This window comes from Dama dama, chromosome 3 (genome assembly GCF_033118175.1).
Source record: "Dama dama isolate Ldn47 chromosome 3, ASM3311817v1, whole genome shotgun sequence".
NCBI lineage: Eukaryota > Metazoa > Chordata > Mammalia > Artiodactyla > Cervidae > Dama > Dama dama.
In genome coordinates this window covers 50,869,489-50,892,758 of record NC_083683.1, presented here as the reverse complement: position 1 = coordinate 50,892,758, position 23,270 = coordinate 50,869,489, and the positions used below count along the sequence as shown (strand labels likewise).

Genomic DNA, 23,270 nt, shown 5'->3' with positions numbered 1-23,270 from the left:
TCCATCCATTCATGGGATTTTCCAGGCAAGAGTACTGGAGTGGGTTGCTATTTCCTTCTCCAGGGGGATCTTCGTGACCCAGGGATCGAACCCGGGTCTCCCGCAGTATAGGCAGACACTTTTATCATCTGAGCCACCAGGGAAGTCTAGAAGGATATATACATCTATTATATATCAAAGAAGGTAATCTGAGGACCAGGACAATATAGTGTATAAAGAGTCAAGAGGAGAGTGAGCTAAATGACTCAGACTTAAGATCCAGTTCCTGGAGTTCTGGTAAAATATTGTCATTGCTATCCCATTGGAGGGATTAAGATGTCACTGGGTGCACATTGTGGAAGCTAAAGGATTAGGGTTGCTTACTTTTGTTATGATGTTTGACATTAAATAAAAGAGGTGAGCCTCTGAGGCTTACAAGATAGAGAGGACTTCTTATGCTGAGGACTTTATACTCATGAAGCTATTTCTTCCACCTGTGAGATGAAGCCACTGATACTTGGAGAGTTTATTTGCCCAACATCACAGAGCTAGCAAATGGCAGGACCAGGATTTAAATTTCGACTTGGAATCTAACCATGTCTAGTTTGCACTATGCTGCCTGTCACGGTCATGGCTGATGCAGCTGATACAGCCAAGACAGGAGTAGTTTGTGTTTGGTATGTGTAATGATTGAACTGCCCTCTCTTGGAGCTGGTTCTTTGCAGGTTCTCTGAACTGGCCCCCTTTTGTCATCTAGTAATTCAGACTCCCAGAGAATCAAGAGGTATCTTCCCACTCTGGGTACCCTGGAGCTATTTGGTGCTAGCACATTCCAGAATTAAACTATATCTCTCCTTCTCTATCATGTCCTGTAATACCCGTAAGTAAAAGTTCTTGGAGCACTGTGGGGGAGGGGGAGCTCAGGAAAGAGGCGCCTGGTTGCCTCAGTACATTCCTCAGTCAATTCCCACAAAGCCGGTAGCCATCCACACACGGTTCACTCATCCCTTCTTTCATCAGACATCTATTACTTGTTTATTCCACTTTAGGCCCATTCTAAGTGCTAAGGATATCAAGATTGAAAGACAGACATCCCTAGGGACAGGAATGGTAATCAAAGAGCAGCCAGACTTTCATATTCTTTAAGAAAGGAAACATTTAAGGTGTTTGTTTGCTGAAGAAGAGCAATGAAGATAAAGGACTGAAAAGAAGAGAAGGTATTGCCAAAGCAAACTCAGGAAAAACAGGAAAAAGGTGTCATCTCCTGATATCCAGGAGAAAGGTGGTGTCTTCCTAAGAGAGGTGGCACGCACAGGACCTCTTGTGAGTGGCTGCATTTGTCTGAGGAAGGAGGCCACAGTACTTGAAGAGTCTGGGAGTGAAGTGTCGAATGCAAGGAGCATCTTCAGAGTTTGGAGCCACTCCCTAGTGGAGGAGGGGGTACAGGACGGAGACAGCTGTGCATCACGGTTTGCCTTTGATGGGAACCGTGGGATTTTATGAGACCAGTTAACACAGTTATGTGGTTTCTTATTACCATCACTTCATTGTTCACACACCCATTAAGCCATGGGAGAAGCTGCCCTTTTAACTGATTGTCCTAGCCTTCTAGAAATTGTATTGCTGGAGAAGACTCTTGAGAACCCGTTGGACTGCAAGGAGATCAAACCAGCCCATCCTAAAGGAAATCAGTCCTGAATATTCATTGGAAGGACTGATGCTGAAGCTCCAATACTTCAGCCACCTGATGGGAAGAGCTGACTCACAGGAAAAGACCCTGATGCTGGGAAAGATTGAGGGCAGGAGGAGAAGGGACGACAGAGGATGAGGTGGTTGGATGGCATCATTGACTCAATGGACATGAGTTAGAGCAAACTCTGGGAGATAGTGAAGAACAGGGAAGCCTGGAGTGCTGCAGTCCATGGGGTTGCAAAAGAGTCAGACACGACTGAGCGACTGAACAACAACCTAGTCATCTAACTAGAAGGACATTTGTTCAGAAGAGCTAAAAGCCTTGAGCCTGAGCTTTGACGTCCTAACTGAAATTATTGCTGCCTGACTCCTCAAGGAGACAGAAGACAGTTGGATTCTGCTTATGACCTTCTAGTGGGACAAGCTGGGTTGCCATTTGTACAACTTCAGGTTGAGGCATCTCCCCAGAAAGAGAGGAAGTCAGAGCGTCTGGTCTGCAGAGAACACCCTTCTTTACTGCACAGTGACTTTGGTTTTAGGCTAACAGGTTTTCCCTAGTTCATGGTTATTACTCTACTAGGATTCTTGCTGGCAAGTAGCAGAAACGAGCTCTAGTTTAAGCAGACGAAGAAACAAAGAGTCTATTGGTAAAGAATACTAGGGAGGTCACAGATTCATTGGCAGACTTGGAGAAACAAATCTGGACAGTGCAGCCAGAGGCGGCGCTCCAAATCCCATCTCACAGCTGGTCTGGGACAAAGCGCGGTTGCTCGCCAGGGTCCAGAACTGCCTCTGGTCACTTCTGACCAGCCGTGCTCCCCGAAAGCTCCTGCTGAGGCCTCTGCCGCTTCTGTCACCCACTCTCCTAGCCACCCCTGGAGGGGTTCTGCTTGGCCTGACTTCTTGGTATCTCCAGCTTCTGGTTAGAGTCTTAAGTGGTCTGCTTAATAGCTACTCACTTGCCAGTAGCTGAACTCATGGGAGACAAGGAATAGGTGTGTCTGTTTTTACCTGCTGTGAGGGACGTGGGCTCTGGAGGGAGTGGAAATGCTGAGTCATATAGAATGACGCCATATAGAATGACGGGTGTCCATTACCATGCTTTAGACCCATGAATGAGTGTTCCAGGCCTTCTGTATTGGACAGAGTCCTAGATCCCTGGACGCTGAGTTTGTAGATCCTCTGCAGCAGACCATTTCAAATTCCTCTTCGAATCTTCATCACTTTGAAGAGTGCTCTCAGGAAATGTTTGTAGAACAAATTGATGTTTGTTGAGTATATTCTTTCAACAAACACATATTGGGCATGTACTCCTGCTGACTACTCTGTCAGATGTGGCTGGAAAGACCAGAAGTGGTTTTACACAGTAGTAAAGAAAGACTCCATCTGGAGCAATGCTTGGGCTGCCATGCAGGAATTTAAGTATGAGGGTTCGAGTCTAAGGTGAAGAAATACTGCTTGGGTACCAAGCAGAGTGGGTCTGAACCACCTTCCCAGTTGAGGTGGGCAGATGGTGAATGAGGGGAAGAGAAGACTGAAAATCATAGCAGACTGCATTGCAGAGATTGGGGGTGGAAGGCGGGCAGAGCGGGCAGCCGCCTGCCGGGAACAGTGGGAAAGCTGAACCTCCACACCCCCATCTCACCCCCTAGCTCTCATCTTGCTGGACTCTCCTAGGTAAGTTTGGCTTATATTTGTTTATAGCACTTGCTGTTTTTCTCTAAGTGACTCTTTTGTGCTCAGGTTGTAACAAACAGGTTATATTTGTAAAACTCTTAGAAGAGTGTCTGGCACAGTAAGTATTAATACTATATAACTTTATTAAATATGTGAAAATAAAAGCAATATTCTGTTTCTCATACTTCCACAAAATACATTAGGGATTCCACTGGCACTCACATTAAGTCAAATGCCAGGTGGATTTTTTCACCTTGGACCTTTTTACATGCAGCATCCACTTTACATTTATTAGGTACTTTCTATGTTCTAGGCACTGTGCGTGGCGCAGCAGCTGAGCTCCCTCTATGCCCGTCCACAGTGGGCAAAGCATGACCTGGGCTCTGTGGGCACCGTGGCCTGACTGCCCAACCCACTAGATACAGAACATTGACTCAGTGATTCCTCTCTACCCTGTTAACCGCTGAAGTGAAAAACTGATTTTAGTGTAGCATTTTTAGTTGTCTTCAGTGGGAGAATTGGTCTCATTCACCTCCTGTGATTACTCAAGATGGAAATTTTAGTTATATTTTATGTGGTTTCTTTTTATGTGGTTTTGTTTTTGTTTTTTCAGAAATATATTCTTGCTTTACTTCCTCTGTGTTTAACATCTTAGTTGAGATATGTTTCACCATGTGGTTCATATAAATGGCTCTGTAACATGGTCACATATATTATCAGTTAATTCATTTTGTAGATTTAGGTGTTTGTTTTATAGCTTCACTAACATTTCAATCTTACAAAGAGAAAAATTTCTTACATTTCACCAAAATTGTGTGTTGTTTTATTTAAATAGGTCAAGGCATGCAAAGATGAAATATATACATCCAAAACCAAACTATTTGAATGTATGATGTAGAAATAAAATTTTAATAATCTAGAATGTCAGATCTGGACTGTAAGTCTGGTATATTCCATGGGTGAGTGGGACTCCAAAAACTCCACTTGTGTACACAATCTCTCATAAGCCAAAAAATGTCTTTGAAATTGTGCCAAAGCTGGAGACTTTTATGTACCTCAAGTGGCCAGAAACCTACAGGACAACTAAGGGTCCTCCAGAGTCCCAAGAGAATCCAGTTATTCTCCACCGCATTGCCTCTGAGGAGTCTAAACCCACACGTCACCAACAGACAGAGCACCTTCGTTGCTTCTGTGCTGTTTTGAGCAAATGTGTCTCTTCATTCAGTTCAAATTGGTTTGATTTTTTTTTTTTTTTAATAAAAAAACACACAGCTTTTTTTTTTCCCCTTGGTAAAACTGAAGGCCTAACACATTTCCAATTTCTTTTGTCAGAGAAAAAGACAAGCATATGAATCTAACCTCATCTGTGATGGTCTGCAACTAGAAGCAACCAGATCCGTAAGTGTCAGACCCTTCCCAGCTGTCAGCTGACTGTTGCTCCTGGGAACTAGCGCGTCACTCGGAGTGCTGGAAAGGCATTTGAAACATGTAACCCCAGCCACGCCTTAGCTGCAGGCTGCAGTGGGAGTCAGTCAAAATCTGCATTATAGAATATATGTTTGTTGCTGATAAAAACCGTGGATCCTTTTTAATATCCAAAGAATGTAATAATAAATCTATGTATGAATATATTTATTCAAGAACCTTGTTAAAGATTTTTATATAATACAAATGATAGTTTACCCCCCCAAAATTAGAAAATGTAAGAATAGTGGAATTGAAAATCATCTGTACTTTATCCATAAATAATCTTGTCCTTCTAAATATTTTCTTTTGCTCAAATATATACATTTTTCCCTTCCAAAAAAGAAATTATCATTTCACAGTTTTAAAGTTTGCTTTTCTCTCTTTATCATATAGTAAATGCAGTTCTATGTTAATAAATATAGTTCTTTTAAATCCTTTTTAATGATCACATAATGACGTTGAACAGATATATAATAAATTAAACAGCCTTCTTCTCAGTTTAAGAAATTTTAAAACTTGTCATTACAATAACACTACAATATAGTGTTTTTATGTTTAGTTACTAATTTGGACTAATAATTAACACATTTGCTTTTCTTCATCTAAAATATTGGTGATTTTATGAAAGAACTATGCAACATAAGAATAATCTGTCTTAAATTTGTGAAAATATCAATAGTTGATTTGGTTTCCCGGTTTGTATGCTTCTTCTTTCAATATAGCTTGTGGATGACAAGCTCGTATTTGTAAAAGTACATGCCCCATGGGAGGTGCTATGTACCTATGCAGAGATAATGCACATCAAACTGCCTCTGAAACCCAATGATCTGAAAACCCGGTCCTCAGCCTTTGATAATTTCAATTGGTTTACCAAACTCCTCCAAGTGGATGAAAGTATCATCAAGCCAGAGCAAGAGTTTTTCACTGCCCCCTTTGAGAAGAACCGCATGAATGACTTTTACATTCAAGATAGAGACACATTCTTCAATCCAGCCACCAGAAGCCGCATTGTAAGTCTAAACCCAATTTAACTGCTATCTTGGGGTGATTTAGAACCTACTGTTGAATAATTAGTGGTTTAATTTGGTTGGTTTGGTTTGGGTTTTAAAGCTGCCAAAAAAAAGAAAGAAAGAAAAGTAATACACCTACAGATTTCTGTTAGGACAGTAAGCAGTGATTGGCTAGTTACATGGTATAAACTACACACTCTATTTTGGAATCTTTTTTAGGTTTACTTCATTCTTTCTCGGATAATGTACCAAGTGAGGGACAATGTTAAAAAGTTTGGGATTAACAAACTCGTAAGCTCTGGAATCTACAAGGCAGCTTTCCCTCTCCATGATGTAAGTCAAATGGCAAAAATGAAATAAAATATCTAAAATGTGTTCTAGTGTTAGGGAAAGGCTAATCTTCTTGACCTTGTTTCTTCCTTGGTAAAATGAAGGGGACATATTGCAAGATTGTAAGCTCATTGAGGGCAGGAATCATGTTGTATTGTTTACTGCTGAATCCCAGGCACAGGGAACACCGCTTAATTAAGTGAACGAATGAATAGACAGCATTTCCCAGAGTTAATGTGTGGACCAATTAAGAGCATAGACTCAGACTCAAACACCTTTATAGCTGAAGGATCTTGTCAAAGTCGCTTAACCTCTCCATTCATCAATTTCCTTGTCAGTAAAATGGGGATTATAATAGTACCTATCTCAGTAGAGTTGTTATGAGGATCAGTTCATCCACATGGATGTTAGAACAGTTCTTGGCATATAATAAGTTCTATATATCTGTCAGCTGTTTTCATAATTACTGACAGATATTATTGTCAACCAGAAAAGTATTGGTTCTTTGTAAGAAAAATATACACTAGACCATTTCATTTGTCATTTTCTGTAATACAGATAGGCATTTTCTCCTCTGAAATAACCATTTTCAAACTGTGTCCTGGAATATCACAGGGCTTCTAAAAAGGCATCTGTCAGGGTTCTTGTCAGGATGGCAATAGAGCAGAGTGTTGACATGTTTTAAGGACTACGTACTGAGATGACAGCAACTCCTCAAATTCAAGAGCACTTCTAGCTGATAAGATCACTCATGAAATGAAAATTTTAAAATGTGACTGCTGTAGAACCTTAATGATTCTGTATAAATGCAAGGATATTTTACCTAAACTCCTTAAATAAATCCTGTCATTAAAATAAATAAAATCCTCTTTTATATTGCTCTGTTACTTTGTTGTATTCACTATCAGTTTATGTGGATCTCTAAGGCCAAAGAGTACATCATGAGTAATGCTGGACTGGAAGAAGCACAAGCTGGAATCAAGGTTGCCGGGAGAAATATCAATAACCTCACATATGCAGATGACACCACCCTTATGGCAGAAAGTGAAGAAGAACTAAAGAACTTCTTGATGAAAGTGAAAGAGAAGAGTGAAAAAGTTGGCTTAAAATAAAGCTCAGCATTCAGAAAACTAAGATCATGGCATCTGGTCCCATCACTTCATAGCAAATAGATGGGAAAACAGTGGAAACAGTGGCAGGCTTTATTTTGGGGGGCTCCAAAATCACTGCAGATGGTGACTGCAGCCATGAAATTAAAAGACGCTTGCTCCTTGAAAGAAAAGCTATGACCAACCTAGATAGCATATTAAAAAGCGGAGACATTACTTTGCCGACAAAGGTCCATCTAGTCAAAGCTATGGTTTTTCCAGTAGTCATGCATGGACGTGAGAGTTGAACTATAAAGAAAGCTGAGAGCTAAAGAATTGATGCTTTTGAATTGTGGTGTTGGAGAAAACTCTTGAGGGTCCCTTGGATAGCAAGGAGACCCAGCCGGTCCATCCTAAAGGAAATCAGTCCTGAATATTCATTGGAAGGACTGAGGTCGAAGCTGAAACTCCAGTACTTTGGCCATCTGATGCGAAGAACTGACTCATTTGTAAAGACCCTGATGCTGGGAAAGACTGAAGGCGGGAGGAGAACAGGACGACAGAGGATGAGATGGTTGGATGGCATCACTGACTCAATGGACATGAGTTTGAGTAAACTCTGGGAGTTGGTGATGGACAGGGAGGCTTGGTGTGCTGCAGTGCATGGGGTCACAAAGAGTCCGACATGACTGAGCGACTGAACTGAAAGGCCAAAGAAAGCAAAGACTGATTGATATTTGCTACTATGAAGTACATGTATTTGTGGATGAAGGCAATATTGAAATGTACTGTGTAAGATAATAAAACTAGGACAGCATGCATGCTCCTTGATACACATGCACAGAGAACTGGGAGCTGGATGGGGAAGCAGATGCTGAATTTCCTGGCTCAAGGACCCAACAGAGCAGTCCAACCTGACAGTCCATGTGTTTTATATTTGTGCACCAACAGGATTAGCTGTGAGCATGACATGAACTTGGGTACACTTGCAAATAGCTGTCATGATTATTAGTATGGGATGTCAAAAATCTGTAGTATTCAGTGGACATCGACCCACGCCCAGTTCTTTTCCACTAAAGCTTCCTATAATTGGCACTGGTCCCACGTCCAGGCTAAGGGATGATCTCATGAGGTATTTGGAAGGCAGGCAAGTAGAGGTCAGGACTCATGTTAAAGCTTTAATATTAATAATTTTCTGGTTGATAATAACATCTGTCAGTAGTTATTATATGCCAGGGACTTTGCACATTGCTGTGGATGAATTGATCATCTTAACAACTCTTTGAGGTGGGTAGTATTACTATCCCCATTTTATTGATGAGGAAATTGATGAATGGAGAGACTAACTGACTTTCACAAGGTCATCCAGCAAGCAAGTGGTGGAGCAGGTGATTCTGGTTCTAGTATGAGGGAAGGAAAGTGAGTCAGGTGGGAAGAAGAGGCATTGCATTTAAGCAGAGGCAGGAAGTTTGGCTTCTTGAATAAGCTGAATGTGTAACATCACATCAGGCTTTTTTGTTGTCTATATTCTGTATTTTCACAGGATAACTGCTGAACTGAGGGACAAGAAAGCATGGGTTTTAGAACTGACTCAGTCACTAACCAGCTGGTTGCTCTGGGTGTCTAAGGAGGGGGCTGGGCTGCCAGATATTCCTCCGCCATGAGAGTTTGGGAAGGTTTTCATTATTTAGAGCTGGTCCACTTATAGTACATTAAGTATCCTCGGGGTTCTCACCAGGTACCTGCGGTGGTCCCTGGGATTATAACATCAGAGCATTCCTTTCCACCCACATTCACAAATGGCCCTCCAGGTGTTGGTATTAAGTATTAGTATTGGTTGAGAATTACTAAGAACTACATGGTATTTCCACCCCTTCCAGCAAATGAGACCCCTTATTTACAAATGACTGTGAAGTGTTAGGGCCACATTGAGCCAGCAGGACACACAAACACAAACATATACCGATTGTGATGCTTGTTTCTTTGCTGCTTCTTCCCAGTGTAACTTCAGCAGCCCGTCGGAGGACCTCAGCTGCCCCAATGAGCGGTACCTTCTGTACAGGGAGTGGGCGCATCCCCGAAGCATATACAAAAAGCAGCCCTTGGATCTTATCAGGTGAGTTGTTGTAGTGAGCAGTCCAGTGGGAAGGACTCAGGGTTGCCCTTGTGGTTTCTAAGCATGACAGTCCTCTGAGAGTATTGCCAACCAGGGAAGCTCACTGCAGCTGTGACTTTTGTTGCCCAGAATTTTTATTGGGACCTCATTACTAGGCTGGAGAAGGCAATGGCACCCCACTCCAGTACTCTTGCCTGGAGAATCCCATGGATGAAAGAGCCTGGTAGGCTGCAGTCCATGGGGTCGCTAAGAGTCAGACACGACTGAGCGAATTCACTTTCACTTTTCACTTGCATGCATTGGAGAAGGAAATGGCAACCCACTCCCGTGTTCTTGCCTTGAGAATCCCAGGGACGGGGGAGCCTGGTGGGCTGCCGTCCATGGAGTCGCACAGAGTCAGACACGACTGAAGCGACTTAGCAGCAGCATTACTAGGCATGATTGATTGAGTCACTGCCCACATGGCTCGATCTCCAACCCCTTTTTCTCCCAGTGGGTCCTACAACATCACATGGTTCCAATCATGTGATTGGTCTTTCTGGCCTGGCCAGTCCACATCCTGAATCATCTCATTAACACAAACTATTTAAGGTCTACCATGAATAACGAAGTCAATCATATCTTGGGAAATTCCAAGGCATGTGAGGTTACCTCCTAACTGGGACCATAGACCCACCAAATTCTTCATTAAACAGGAGTAAATGTTAGATTTAGCTTAAATTGTATGATGGTGGTTTAGTTGCTAAATTATGTCTGACTCATGACCCCATGGACTGTAGGCTGCCAGGCTCCTCTGTCCATGGGATTTCCCAGGCAAGAATTCTGGAGTGGGCAGCTATTTCCTTCTCCAGGGGATCTTCCTGATCCAGAGATTGAACCTGGGTCCTGCATTGCAGATGGATTCTTTACGAGTTGAGCCATGATAAGAGATGCCAGTTTTCACTGCTTTCCTGTATCTTCTATTGGGTACCAGTTCCAACAGCATGTGAACATAATGTCCAGCATGCATCTTCTCAAAGCACCAGTGTCGGCTGCTCTCCAGAAACTTATGTTGTTTGGGCGAGGCTGTTGGAGAAAAATAGATCAAGAACAACTAAGCACATAAATAAGTAAACAGTTTCTGAGTGAAATGAAGAAAATGACACAGTGATGAGATGGAGAGGAATTGGGAAGTGGGGAGGAAAGTGAGTCAAGAAAGTTATCTTTGAGTAAGTGGCATGTAAGCTGAGATTTGTCTAGTGAAAAAGAAAGAAAAAAAAAAAGCCCAGTACTTTAAGGATCTGGGAAAAAGTCATATCAGGAAGAGAGGCCACTGGTATAGTGGCCTCAAGGCACAAAACCACTTGTTAAGCTTGAGGAAATAGTGAAAACCAATGCTAAGAGGAAAGAGAAAGATGAGACTCAAGGTTAGAAAGGCATCGGGAACATGGAAAGGAGTATAGACAAGTGCAGTGAAAAACTGCTGTAATGTTTTAACCATTCGAGTAATTTTATCTCACTCACATTTTGCAAAGATACTGTGGAAACTAAGTGATGGGGGAGGCAGGAAACAGGGAAAGCCGGTAAGAGGCTCTTAGCACAAACCAGATATCCTGGGGGCAAACATGGAATGTGTTTGGGGAGTCAGGTTGACAAGACATGGTTGTGGATTGGCTATGTGGGATGAGGAGAAGAGGAGGAGGGTCAAGGCAGCCCCTTGTGGGCCCAGAACCATGTGCCTGTTCTTCCTATGATGTCTCATGGCCTGTCCACCTGAACTTGGGGAAAACCTCTTCACCTTGAAAGTGAGAATTTTAAAACACTGAAGAATTTTCTTTTTGTTTTACATTTTATTAAGGGAAATTTTGCCCCGCCCCCGCCCCCCCCCCCCCCCCCAGGTGGTGCTAGTGGTAAAGATTACGCCTACCACTGCAGGAGACGAAAGAGATATGGGTTTGAACCCTGGGTCAGGAAGATCCCCAGGAGTAGGAAGTGGCAACCCGCTCCAATATTCTTGCCTGGAAATTTTCATAGACAGAGGAGCCTGGCAAGCTGCAGTCCATGGGGCCACAAAGAGTCAGACATGACTGAGCACAAGGGAAATCTTAAACGTATACAATAGTAGAGAGAATAAATAGTACAGCAAGTTTGCCTATGTCTGTCACCCATCTCCAAACATTATAAACTCATAGTCACCGTTGTTTCATCTTTTTCTCTAACTCCTACTGGGTCATTTTGAAGAACACTCCAAATAGCATAACATTTCATTAATAGAATGACAAGATCTCTTTTAAATACAACCAGAATACTCCTTTTGTTTAATGTTGTAGAATAATCAGTATTCATGTTTTCCTGACTGTCATAAAAATACAGTTTTTAACAGTTTTTTGTTTGTAATCAGTATCCAGACGAGGTCCAGATGTTGAAAGTAACATCTCTCAAATAGCTTCTAATCTATAATTTTCCATTTTCTTTCTTGTTTTCCTTGTAATTGTTTCTCTGTTTTCTATCTGGCTGATTTCATTTTCGCCTGTGGTGTTACTTGTTTCTCTGTCCTGTGTATTTGCTTTAGCAAAGTCATTTGATCCTGATCTAAAAGCTTGATCTGATTGAGAGTGAACTTTGCACAGAACAGTTGTGTGAGTTTCATATAGTATAAGGTATATAATGTCTAGTTGTCTATCTTTTCTGTAATGATAGCAGCTATTAATGAATGTTGTCTAGATTCATCATTTCCTAAGGGATTTTATTTTATTTGGTCATTTGTTGTTGTTCAGTCATTAAGTTGTGTCCTACTCTTTCCAACCCCATGGACCTCAGCATGCCAGGCTACCCTATGCGCTATCGCCCAGAGTTTGCTCAGATTCACGTCCACCAAGTCGGTGATTCCAACCATCTCATCCTGTCACCCCCTTCTCCTCCTGCCCTCAATCTTTCCCAGCATCAGGGTCTTTTCCAGTGAGTCGGCTCTTCACATCAGGTGGCCAAAGTACTAGAGTATGATGTCTTCCTTTATTTACTAGTTGGATTTGAATCATAAAGAGGCAGTTTCTCTCATTAACTCAGCTACCCTGTAGAATAAAATTTTGAAAAAGGATGTTTGTATACATGTCAGTATTTGAAGCTGATATTTACATGAGGGTTCTCTTCCATTATTTTCATTTTGTATTAAACCTATAGCATCTGTTGGCAGAGTGGTTGGTTTGATGGCTTTTTAATCATTCTTTACGGGTTTTTGTTTGGGGGCAGGGGTTCTATGAAGCAAACAATATCCCCAAGATTTTAAGCATCGTTTGCTAAGGAAAATACATTTAACTATTCCCTGCCCCTGGTCTACCTGTCCCCTTTGTTGCTTCTGTAAACTTAAAAAAGAACTGTACATGAGCGTTGTGAATTAAGTTTTATTTGGGGCAAAATGAGCCCAGAGATAGCATCTCAGCTCTGAGAAACTGCTCCAGAGAGGCCAGGGGGGAGGTCAATATATATGTGATTTTGATGAAGGGGGAATACATGCAATCAAGCACATATTTTTTTTGCAGAAGGTTTCTGCTAGTCATGAGGAACTGTCTTCACCATGAAGAATTTTAGTGCTTTTCTAGTTATGCAGAGATATAAGAATTGAGCTCATAAAATCAGCTTCTGAAATGATTTAACTATCTGAAGACCTGTTCTGCCAGTTTTTCTTAGAGCACGGAGTGCCTCATTTCTGCTGCCTACCCTGAGCACCGTTCAGGGGCTGTTGAACATCAGCAGCTGCATGATTTAATCCTTGTAGAGGTAGATGGCAAGTGCCAATGGCAAGTGTCAATATGTAGTTGACACTTCCCGTTAGTAACTCCTTGAGCACTCAGGATGTTACACCTTCCTTTCTGGTTCCCAGGGATTAGCAGAGGGAAAATGAACTCTTTCCCAAAAAGCAAGTCAAGCAAACTGGAAAGAACACCTAGAGGAAACAGACCTTGCACAGAAAAAAAAAAACCAAGTTTCCTATAACACTCGCTCAGAGTGCTAAGAGAATCCATGATATCCACAATACAAAAACAGGGTTCTAGTTTAAAGAAAAGTAAAGAAAGGATCATTCTGAGAGTAACATGTAGCTCTTAGAAATAAAAAATGAGCAGAATAGGGGAAAAAACCCAACAGTAGTATTAAAAAATGATGTTGAAGAGATTGTACCAAACATGGAGTTAAAATATAAAGACACAGGGAAAAAGATAAAAATTTAAAAATCAGTCCAGGATGTGTAATGAACAAATAATAGGATTGCTCAAAATAAGGCCTGAGAAAATGTACGGAGGAAATGAGAGAAATATTTCAAGACAAGTATCTGAACTATTGAAGAACTGAGCACCCCGAGTCTCTGTGTGGACAGAGCATGCAGAGCACCCAGCTTGGAGAATGGACAGGGAGCCATCAAGTCACTGAAATGTGACCTCTCAAACTCTGGAGCAGACAGAGGTCCTGCAAGCTTCCAGAAAGAAAATCAGGCTTCACACGAAGGAGCAAGACTCAGAATAGCTTTGCATTTCTCAACATCAATACTTCAAGGTACAAGAAAAGAGAGCAACAATTTCATATTCCCAAGGAAGGTGATTTTTTTTTTTTTTAACTCACTGTCCCATATATGGCCAAATTCTTCATTCAGTGTGAGGAAATTTTCATAATTTAAATGTGCAAAGTAATGGAGGAAGTACAGAGGTACTCCACCCAGAAAGAGAAATACATGGGTTCAATAAATGGGGGTTCCCAATCTAAAAGAGGGGCATGGAGAGCCCAGGTAACAGCTCCGTGGCAGGACTACTAGCAAGTCATTCATCCAGGTGGCAGGAGACTGAAGAGTTTCATTCAAGGAGATGAAATTGATAGACTGACTCATGTGTTGGAAAGCAGTGAGAAAGTAACACCTGAAAGGAAAGTCTGGGGTTGAATTGTTGCTAAGTACACAGAAAACTAAACAGTGAACCACCAAGACAATTATTAACTCCAGAGAAAACAAAATATTGCTCAGAAAAGAAAAAGTAAGCATCGCAGATGACTTGATGCAGCTGTGAACAGTCTTTATGGGATCTTAATAATTAATGCAAAGCAAGGCTATTAGTCTAACCAAAATTATATTGTAACTATGTTGAGAGGATGCAGGAAAGGAGGTATGGGTGTATAGATGAGACGGGGGTTGAAAGAGAGCTTAATTCTCGTCTTTCAGAGTAAAGCATCAGGAGGTGATGTGCAAAACTGAGAAGTCAATGAACTACACTACAAGTATATTATTTATAGAAGTGGAAGTAAATATTCCAAGACTCAGCTATAAGAAGTGAAAGTGGTTACTTCTCGCCAGGAAATGGGAGCGGTTCTTGAGGGCTGCTTCTTTTCATACCTGGTGTTCTAGAACTGACTCTATATTGACTGTATAGTTACAGCTTTGATTTTGGTTTTAAATCAAAGCTGAATTTTTAAAAATTGGTGTTAAGAATTGGGATGTTTGGGGCAGATAAAGATAAAGGATGTTACATTTGAAGGGATCCTCATTTTCCCCAGCCTTTCAACAAGAACCCAGGAGACAGGCTTTCTGTTTAGGATTCAAAAATTCTTTCTCAGCTTCTTGTCTAAGTAGTGTAACAAGGGTGCCTTGGGAAGTACTGAAAGCCATGTCACTATAAATAACCAAGTAGAGTGACCAGCCCTCTTGCAGGGTGTTTTTACTATTGGGCAGTTGGAGTGGGCAACTTCTAGCATTTTTTTTTTTTTTTAACTTCTAGCATTCTTTCCAATTTTAACTGTGGCATTTCCAGGGCAGATGTTTGATAGGAATGTATTACAAAAAGCCTAACAGCCAAGAGTCCAAAATGTCTCAAACCCACTGCCAGGATTTTCTCTCCCAGACACCATCTCCTGAGCTGTCATTTGCCTGCCACCCATGAGCCAGACCACAAAGCCCCGGTCACATCGGAATGGACACACTGCATTTCTCCCAGCTCGTGATTCTATCTCGGTCTCAGCCCTTCCTTTTCCCCGTGGATGTGGCCCACGCCCAGGCCTCTGACCAGGGAGCTGGTCTTAGAACTACCCTGTGAGTGCTGGTCCCACTCAGGGATGTTCCTCTGTGAAGTCTTCCAGACTCCAGGCTGTTCTGAGAGCTCAGTCCCCACTGGGCTAAGCCCATCGAGCTCAGCTCAATGTCAGACTGAGCCAGCAGGCTCCTAGAGGCCTCAGAGCCAAGTCCATCTACAGGTTGTACCAGTCTACAGGATGTACGGAACCAGGTTGTTCTGGCTCTGTACTGCTGAGCCAGAAGTGAAAAGTGAGTCAAGGAAAGGTATATGCCAGAGTTGCAAACAGCCTTCTTACTGCCTTGTCCTCACCCCTAAACCCTGTCTCTGTCTGTATTTGTCTCCCTTTCAGGAACAATCTGGCCCTGTTTCATGCCCTGCCTCTTTTTTTATTTTGACTACCTGTTCTCTTCCATTTACTCCAGATTAATTTAAAAACATTGAAGAGTTTTTAAAACTTAGGAAAAATAGAAATGCTACATGCAAAGAATACAGGACAGTAGATTACTCAATCATATCCATCCTACCCTTTCCCATTCTCGAAAGGAGTTTTATAAATAGTTTGGTCAGAGAGATAGTCCACTCATAGTTATTATTATTATTGGCATTTTCTTATTAGTTGTGATTTTACATTGCATTTGCTCCAAGAAAGTTCTCAAAATAAAGCAAAAACAGTAATTGAACAAACGGTTCATGTTCTTTGGTTTCATAAATGTCAAGAATAATCTTTGGGGAAACTTACCTTATCTGCCAGTCTTTATGAAGAGTGATGATAATATCCTCTATCTGCTCCATATTTAGCAATTTCCCCTCTTTGTGTTGTTCTAGTTTACTTTGCTGCAGCAGGTTAACCAGTGGTCAGTACTTCCGTAATATGTAAACTACGTCTTATCTCATAGTAGAACTGGGGGCCTGCTATGAGAATGGATATGTTTTTAAATGTGCATTGAGTCAGAGGTTTAAGTTTAAAGCCCCCTTTATTTAGAATCAGAAATTAATATGAGGATAAAGCTGCAGACTGATCATATGTCTCCTCTGAAAATAACTTCTGTCTTCCTTCAGGAAATATTATGGAGAGAAGATCGGGATCTATTTTGCCTGGCTGGGCTATTACACTCAGATGCTTCTCCTGGCAGCCATCGTGGGAGTGGCTTGCTTTCTCTATGGATATTTTACTCAGGATAACTGTACATGGAGGTAACCTCTCTCTCTTGTTACTGTGCTGAAAAGCTGCTTAGACATCAAATTATTTCCCGGGTCTTAGACTGTTTTAGTAAAAGAAGACTCATTACAGAACACTTACTGCTTTGGATGATACGTCTCTTTTGTCATGAGCATAATAACTAAGTGAAATGGAAAAAAAATTTTTCTTAGATAATGCAGCCCAGCCTCTGACAAGACTGTTACCCTTAGGAAATACTCCAGTATTTTAAGGCAATACTTTGAAAAAGAAAGGGGGTTTGAAGAGAGGAATATCTTTGAACTTTTGGCCCCCTGAGGAATGCTTCATTCAGCCCTACAGATGTGAGCCTAGAGCAGCTCTGATTGCATCAGGGTTTCAATGGCAAAACTGGTAAAACCAATGTTTTTATGTTTTTTAGAAATTACTTCTTTTTTCTTATAAATTTATTTGATTTACTGATTTTTGGGCTGTACTGGGTCTTTGTTGCTGCATGTGGGCTTTCTCTAATTGTAGCAAGTGGAGACTATTCTCTAGTTGCAGTGTGCAGGCTTCTCACTGCTTTGGCTTCTGTTGTCGTGGAACACGGACTCTAGGGTGTGGAGGCTTCATTAGTTGTGGTACGGGCTTTGTTGCCCCTTGGCATGTGGAATCTCCCCTGACCAGGGATGCAACCCATGTCCCTTGCATTGGCGGGCAGATTCTTAACCACTGGACCACCAGGAAAATCTATGACTTTGTAATATCTATTGAGTATATATTATAAAACTCGAGTAAATGATACTTTTTGTTTTATTTAAAAAAAAAAAAACACAGTGTTAGAGGGGTAAAAAAGTAATAAAGAATGAGTTTGTGCTTGATGTTGAAATTAAAATACCAGGTACACTGTGTTTGGGAAATACATGGGTGCCAAAACACTGAATTTCACCATCTCTGATCTGAAGTGTGTTACTAGTCCTTTGCTTTTGGTGATCTCAACCTCCAGAAGGGGTGCAACACTGAACCAGGCCTTTTCTCTTGTTCATCTGGCCTCTGTCCAGGTGTGAAAACCAGATCAGAATTTCTGGGCAACAGTGACAAGCTGATGACCAAATTTTTCTAGCCTGCAGCATATGAGTGTGACGCCAGAGGCAGGAAGTGAACATAGCAGCTCTGATGTATAGGCGTAATTATCCATTCTATTTAACAAAGGATTCTGAATGTTTGTGCCATTATGGCTGTTAGCTTGAAAGCTGCAGATGGTCCTTGAAGTACTTGCCTCTCTTCACTGAAAAAGAGTTTAGGGCTAAAGACTGAATGTTGATATTTTTTCCCTAATTTTGTCTTTGGCTTCTCCATTGTTTTGTATATTGTTCCAACCAAAAAAAAGGTATCTCAAAAATATGCTTTCAGAGTGAAAAAGTAGCATTTTTATATGGTTCTTACATGGTGGTGGTTCTCATTATAATTTATTTAATATAGTCACCCCACATACTTCCTATATGTGTTTACAGTTAATTTTATTACAAATTGAGTAGATTCACAAGAACAGAAGATAGATTTAAGATGTAAGGAAAAATGATCCATTACCCAGTTGAAGAAGAAAACATAACTGTTACCCAGCAAGTTCTTTGCTCAATTGCATCCCCTTACTTTCCACTTTGGAAATAATGACTATACTAAATTTTTATTTTTATCATACACTGTATATTCTTTTTCATATGTACTTATACCCCTATAAAATATAATCTTGTGTGCTTTTGAAAATATCTGTGCATACGTGGAAGATACTGTAGGTATTTCCTCTTCCATAAAAGGTCTATTTAAAGCTTATACACACTTGAAAATAACAACTTTATTGAGATATAATGCATATACCATAAAATACAGGCTTTGAAAGTATACAGTTTGTGGTTTGAAGTACTTCCACAAAGTTCTGTAATCCTCACCACTATCTAATTTTAGAACATTTTCATCACCCCATAAGGAACCAGTATCCTTTAGAAGTCACTCCCTAACATCTATTTCCCTTGGCCACTGGCAATTACTAATCTACTTTCTGTCTCTACGTATTTGCCTATCCCGGACATTTCATTATAAGTGAACCACACTGTGTGTGCAGTGTGTGGGGCCATCTTTGTCATCTTTTACTTAGCATGTTTTCAAGGGGGCTTCCCAGGTGGTGCAGGTGGTAAGGAACCCACCTGCCAGTGCTGGAGATGTAAGAGATGCGAGTCCCATCCCTGGGTCAGGAAGATCCTAGGAAGGAGGGCATGGCAACCCTCTCCAGTATTCTTGCCTGGAGCATCTCGTGAACAGAGGAGCCTGCCCAGCTACAGTTCATAGTGTCGCAAAGAATTGGACAATACTGAAGCAGCTTAGCATGCATGAACACAGTGTTCTCAAGATTCATTCATGGTATAGCATGGATCAGTACTCTATTCCTTTGTGTGGTCAAATAATATGCCATTATAGAGAAGGAAATGGCAACCCACTCCAGTATTCTTGCCTGGAAAACCCCATGGACAGAGGAGCCCGGCAGACTGTAGTCCATGGGGTCACTAAGAGTCGGACACAACTGAGCGACTTCACTTCACTTCACTTTAGTGTGCCATTGTATGGATACACCACTTTGTCTAGACATCCATCAATTAACGTTTAAGTTGTTTCCATTCCTTAGCTATGATGAATAGCTATGAACAAATATGTACAAGTTTTGTGTGAATATATTTTTTTCAATTCTCTTGAGAATATATTAAAAAATGGAGTTGCTGGGATATATGATAACTCTAGATTTAACATTTTGAGGACCTGCCAAAGCATTTTTTTTTTAAGTGACTGCACCATTTTACATTCCCAGTAGCTATGAATGAGTATTCTGATTTCTCCACATCTTCATCAACGCTTGTTATTGCTGAATTTTGAATAAATAAGCAAACAAGTAAGTGTGTGTGTGTGTATCATTCTAATGGGTATGAAGTGGTATGTCATTGTTGGCTTAAATTTGTATTTCCCTAATTCCCCGTGATGTTGAGCATTTTTTCATGTGCTTATTTTGCCACTTGTATCTCTTACAAGTGTTCAGTATAGCTGTTGAGTTTTAAGTGTTCTTTATATATTTTGTGATAAAAAAGTGAAAGTCGCATCTGACTCTTTGCGACCCCATGGACTATACAGTCCATGGAATTCTCCAGGCCAGAATACTGGAGTGGGTAGCCTTTCCCTTCTCCAGGGGATCTTCCCAACCCAGGGATCAAACCCAGGTCTCCTGCATTGCAGGTGGGTTCTTTACCAACTGAGCTACTGTGATAAAATCCCCTTATCAAATGTTTTCTTGCATTCCGTGGACTCTTTTTCACTTTCTTGATGTTGTCCTTTGAAACAGAAAAGCTTTTAACTTTAATGAAGTCCAGTTTACCTGAGATTTTTCTTCTGTTGTTTGTACTTTGACCGTAATATCTTAAAAAGCATTGGTAAGCCAAAGTCATGAAGATTTTCTCAGTGTTTATCTTGTAAAAGTTGTTTCTTTCTTTCTTTTCTTTTAGGTTTAGGTCTATGATTTCATTTTTGTAAACAGTATAAAATAAAGATTCACGTTTCTTTCTTGCCAGGTGTATATTCAAGTGTTCCAGCACCATTTTTGTGAACATAATCTTTCCCCACTAGCACCCTTGTCAAAAATTGTTATTGTCATTCAGATACTAAGTCATGTCTGACTCTTTGCAACCCCATAGACTGCAGCACACCAGGCTTCCTTGTCTTCCACTATCCCCCAGAGTTTGCTCAAACTCATGTCCATTGAATCAGTGATGTTGTCTATCTCATCCTCTGCTTCCCTCTTCTCCTTTTGCCTTCAGTCTTTCCCAGCATCAGAGTCTTTTCTAATCAGTCAGCTATTCACATCAGGTGGCAAAGTATTAATTAGTAATTACTAGTACAAAGTATTAATAAAGTGCAAAAATTTAATTGGCCATAAACTTAAGAGTTTATTAGGGACTGTCAGTTCTTTTCTGTCAATACATATGTCTGTCCTTCATGCAAGTCCCACACTATATTGGTTATTATAACTTTTTAGTAAGTTCAAGATTGCTTTGATTTTTCTGGGTACCTTGCATTTCTATAATTTTAGAATCAGCTTTCTCATTTCTTCAAAAAAGCCAGAATTGCATTGACTCTTTAGGTCACTTTGAGAGATATTACCATCTTAACAATATTAAAGCTTCTAATTCACAAACACACAATAGCTTTCCATTTATTTAGGTCATCTTTAATTTCTATCAATATTTCATATTTTTCAGTATATATATTTCACATTTCTTTTCTCTAATTTAATCTTATATTTTATTATTTTTGATGATACTGTAAATGAAATTATTTCCTTCATTTTATTTTTAGATTATTCATTAATGTATAGAAATATAATTACTTTTAATATATTGATTTGTCTTATAACCTCGATGAACTGGCTTATTAATTCTAGCAGACTTTTGGTAAATTTCTTTGGATTTTAATGTACAATATCATGTCATCTGGAATAGAAATGGTTTTCCTTATTTCTTTCTAATCTGGAGATTTTTAATTTATTTTCCTTATCTGGTTACCCTGACTGGAACCTCTAGTACAATGTTGAACTTGCGAGGAATCTGTTCAGAGTTTCACCATTAAGTATAATCTTTGCTATGTGTGTTTTTTCCCCACAGGTGTTCTTTATCAAGCTGAGGACATTCTCTTCTATTCCTAGTTTTTATCCATTATTCTATCAGTAGGGCATATATAAATTGGTTTTTGTTCATTGAACAATCCTTGCATTCCTGGATACATCCCGCTTGATTTGATTTACTGGATTTGATTTGCTAATATTTTGTTGAAGAGTTTTGCATTTATATTCATAAGAAATAATAGTCTGTAGTTTTTTTGTGATACCTTTGTCTGGTTCCGGTATTGGTGTAATACTGGTTTCATAGAATAAATTGAGATGTGTTTCTACCTCTTTACTTTTAGAAGAGTTTGTGAAGCATTGGTATCAGTTTTCTTTCAGTGACTGATAGAATTTACCAGTGAAGCTATATTGGCCTTGACATTTCTTTGATTATTAATTCAGTCTCTTAACCCATTGTAGATCTGTTCAGGTTTTCTATTTCTTCTTGAGTCAACTTCAGTCATTTATGTTTTTCTAGGAATTTATCCATTTCACCTAGATTATTCCATTACTGGCATATAATTATTGACAGTAATCCCTTATATTCCTTCTTCATTTTTGTAATGTCAGTAGTAATGTTCCTCTTTTCATTTCTGATTTTAGCAATTTAAATCTTCTTTCTTTTTTTCTTGAATAGTCTAGCTAAAAAGTTGTCAGTTTTATTGATATTTTCAAAGAACCAACTGTTGATTTTTCTCTGTTGCTTATCTATTCTCTATTCCATTTATTTCTGCCTTTTGTCTTTTGATTGGAATATTTAATTTATTTACATTAAAGTACTTTCTGATTAGGGCTTCCCCTGTGGCTCAGCTGGTAAAGAATCTGCCCACAATGTGGGAAACCCTGGGTTCGATCCCTGGGTCAGGAAGATCCCCTGGAGAAGGGAAGGGCTACCCACTCCAGTAGTCTAGCCTGGAGAATTCCACGGACTGTATAGTCCATGGGGTCGCAAAGAGTCGGACACAGCTGAGTGACTTTCACTTCATTTCACTTCACTTTCTGATTAAGTTGGAGTTACATTGGAGTTGCATCTGCCATTTTGCTACAGTAAGTCCCCTACATATGAACATTCATATTGTGAGCTTTCAAAGATGCAAGCGTGTATTTGCACATCCAGTCACGTAAGTTAGTTAGCATGTCTAGGATAGATTGTCACGTGCATTCATTGTCTAGAAGTGATGGTGCTTTTATACTTTACGGTACTGTATAGAGTATAGTAAGTACAGTATCTTTATCTATTGCTTACTTGATGCCAGCCCCTGTATGCCAGCTATTGTACTGTACTACTGTAAGATTAAAAATGTTTTGTTTTATTTTTGTGTTTGTTTTTTCTGTCTTATTTGTGTGAAAGTATTATAAACCTATTAAAATGTAGTAATACATAGCTGATTGTGTTATTTGGGTACCTGCACTTTGTTGCACTTAGTATATATAAATATATATTATGTAAAAATGTATTTATATATATGATACATGTTTTTTAACCTATGTAGTTACCTCTGCCAGTGATCTTTAATTTTTCAAGTGTGTTTGACTTACTGTCGAGTGTACTTTCATTTAAGCCTGAAAGATTCTTCTTAGTATTTCTGGTAGGGCAGGTCTGCTAGAAAAGGAGTCTTTCAGATTTTATTTTTGTAGGAGTGTCATAACTTCTCTGTTTTTGAAGAATAATTTTGCAGCATATAGAACGCTTGGTTGACAATCTTTTCCTTTTCAGCATTTTGACAATATCATCCAACTGCCTTCTGGTTTCCATGGTTTCTGATTAGAAATCAACTGCTTATCTTACTGAAGAGTCTTTGTATATGTGGAATGATTTTTCTCATTCGACTATCAAAATTCTCTTTGTTCTTGACTTTTGATACACTGAGTCTGATGTGCTTATGTTTGGATTTCTCTGAGTTTATTCTACTTTGAGTCTGTTGAGCTTCTTAGATGTACAAATTAATGCTTTCATCAGATTTTGGAAGTTCTTCAGCCGTTATTTCTTCACATATTCTTTCTGCCTCTTTCTTTCTCTCATTCCT

At 40.0% G+C, this 23,270-nt stretch overlaps 1 protein-coding gene across 2 annotated transcripts in view; it reads left to right on the top strand.

Annotated features, from left to right (window-relative positions):
• ANO6 (anoctamin 6) overlaps window positions 1–23,270 on the top strand; it is a 230,339-nt gene that overhangs the window by 151,112 nt on the left and 55,957 nt on the right. For both annotated transcript variants that reach the window (XM_061129479.1, XM_061129487.1), the window contains 5 exons: window positions 4,681–4,746; window positions 5,538–5,825; window positions 6,045–6,158; window positions 9,244–9,359; window positions 16,448–16,582. In XM_061129479.1, coding sequence (XP_060985462.1) covers window positions 4,681–4,746; window positions 5,538–5,825; window positions 6,045–6,158; window positions 9,244–9,359; window positions 16,448–16,582 — 719 coding nt within the window. The remainder of the gene's footprint in view (window positions 1–4,680; window positions 4,747–5,537; window positions 5,826–6,044; window positions 6,159–9,243; window positions 9,360–16,447; window positions 16,583–23,270) is intronic.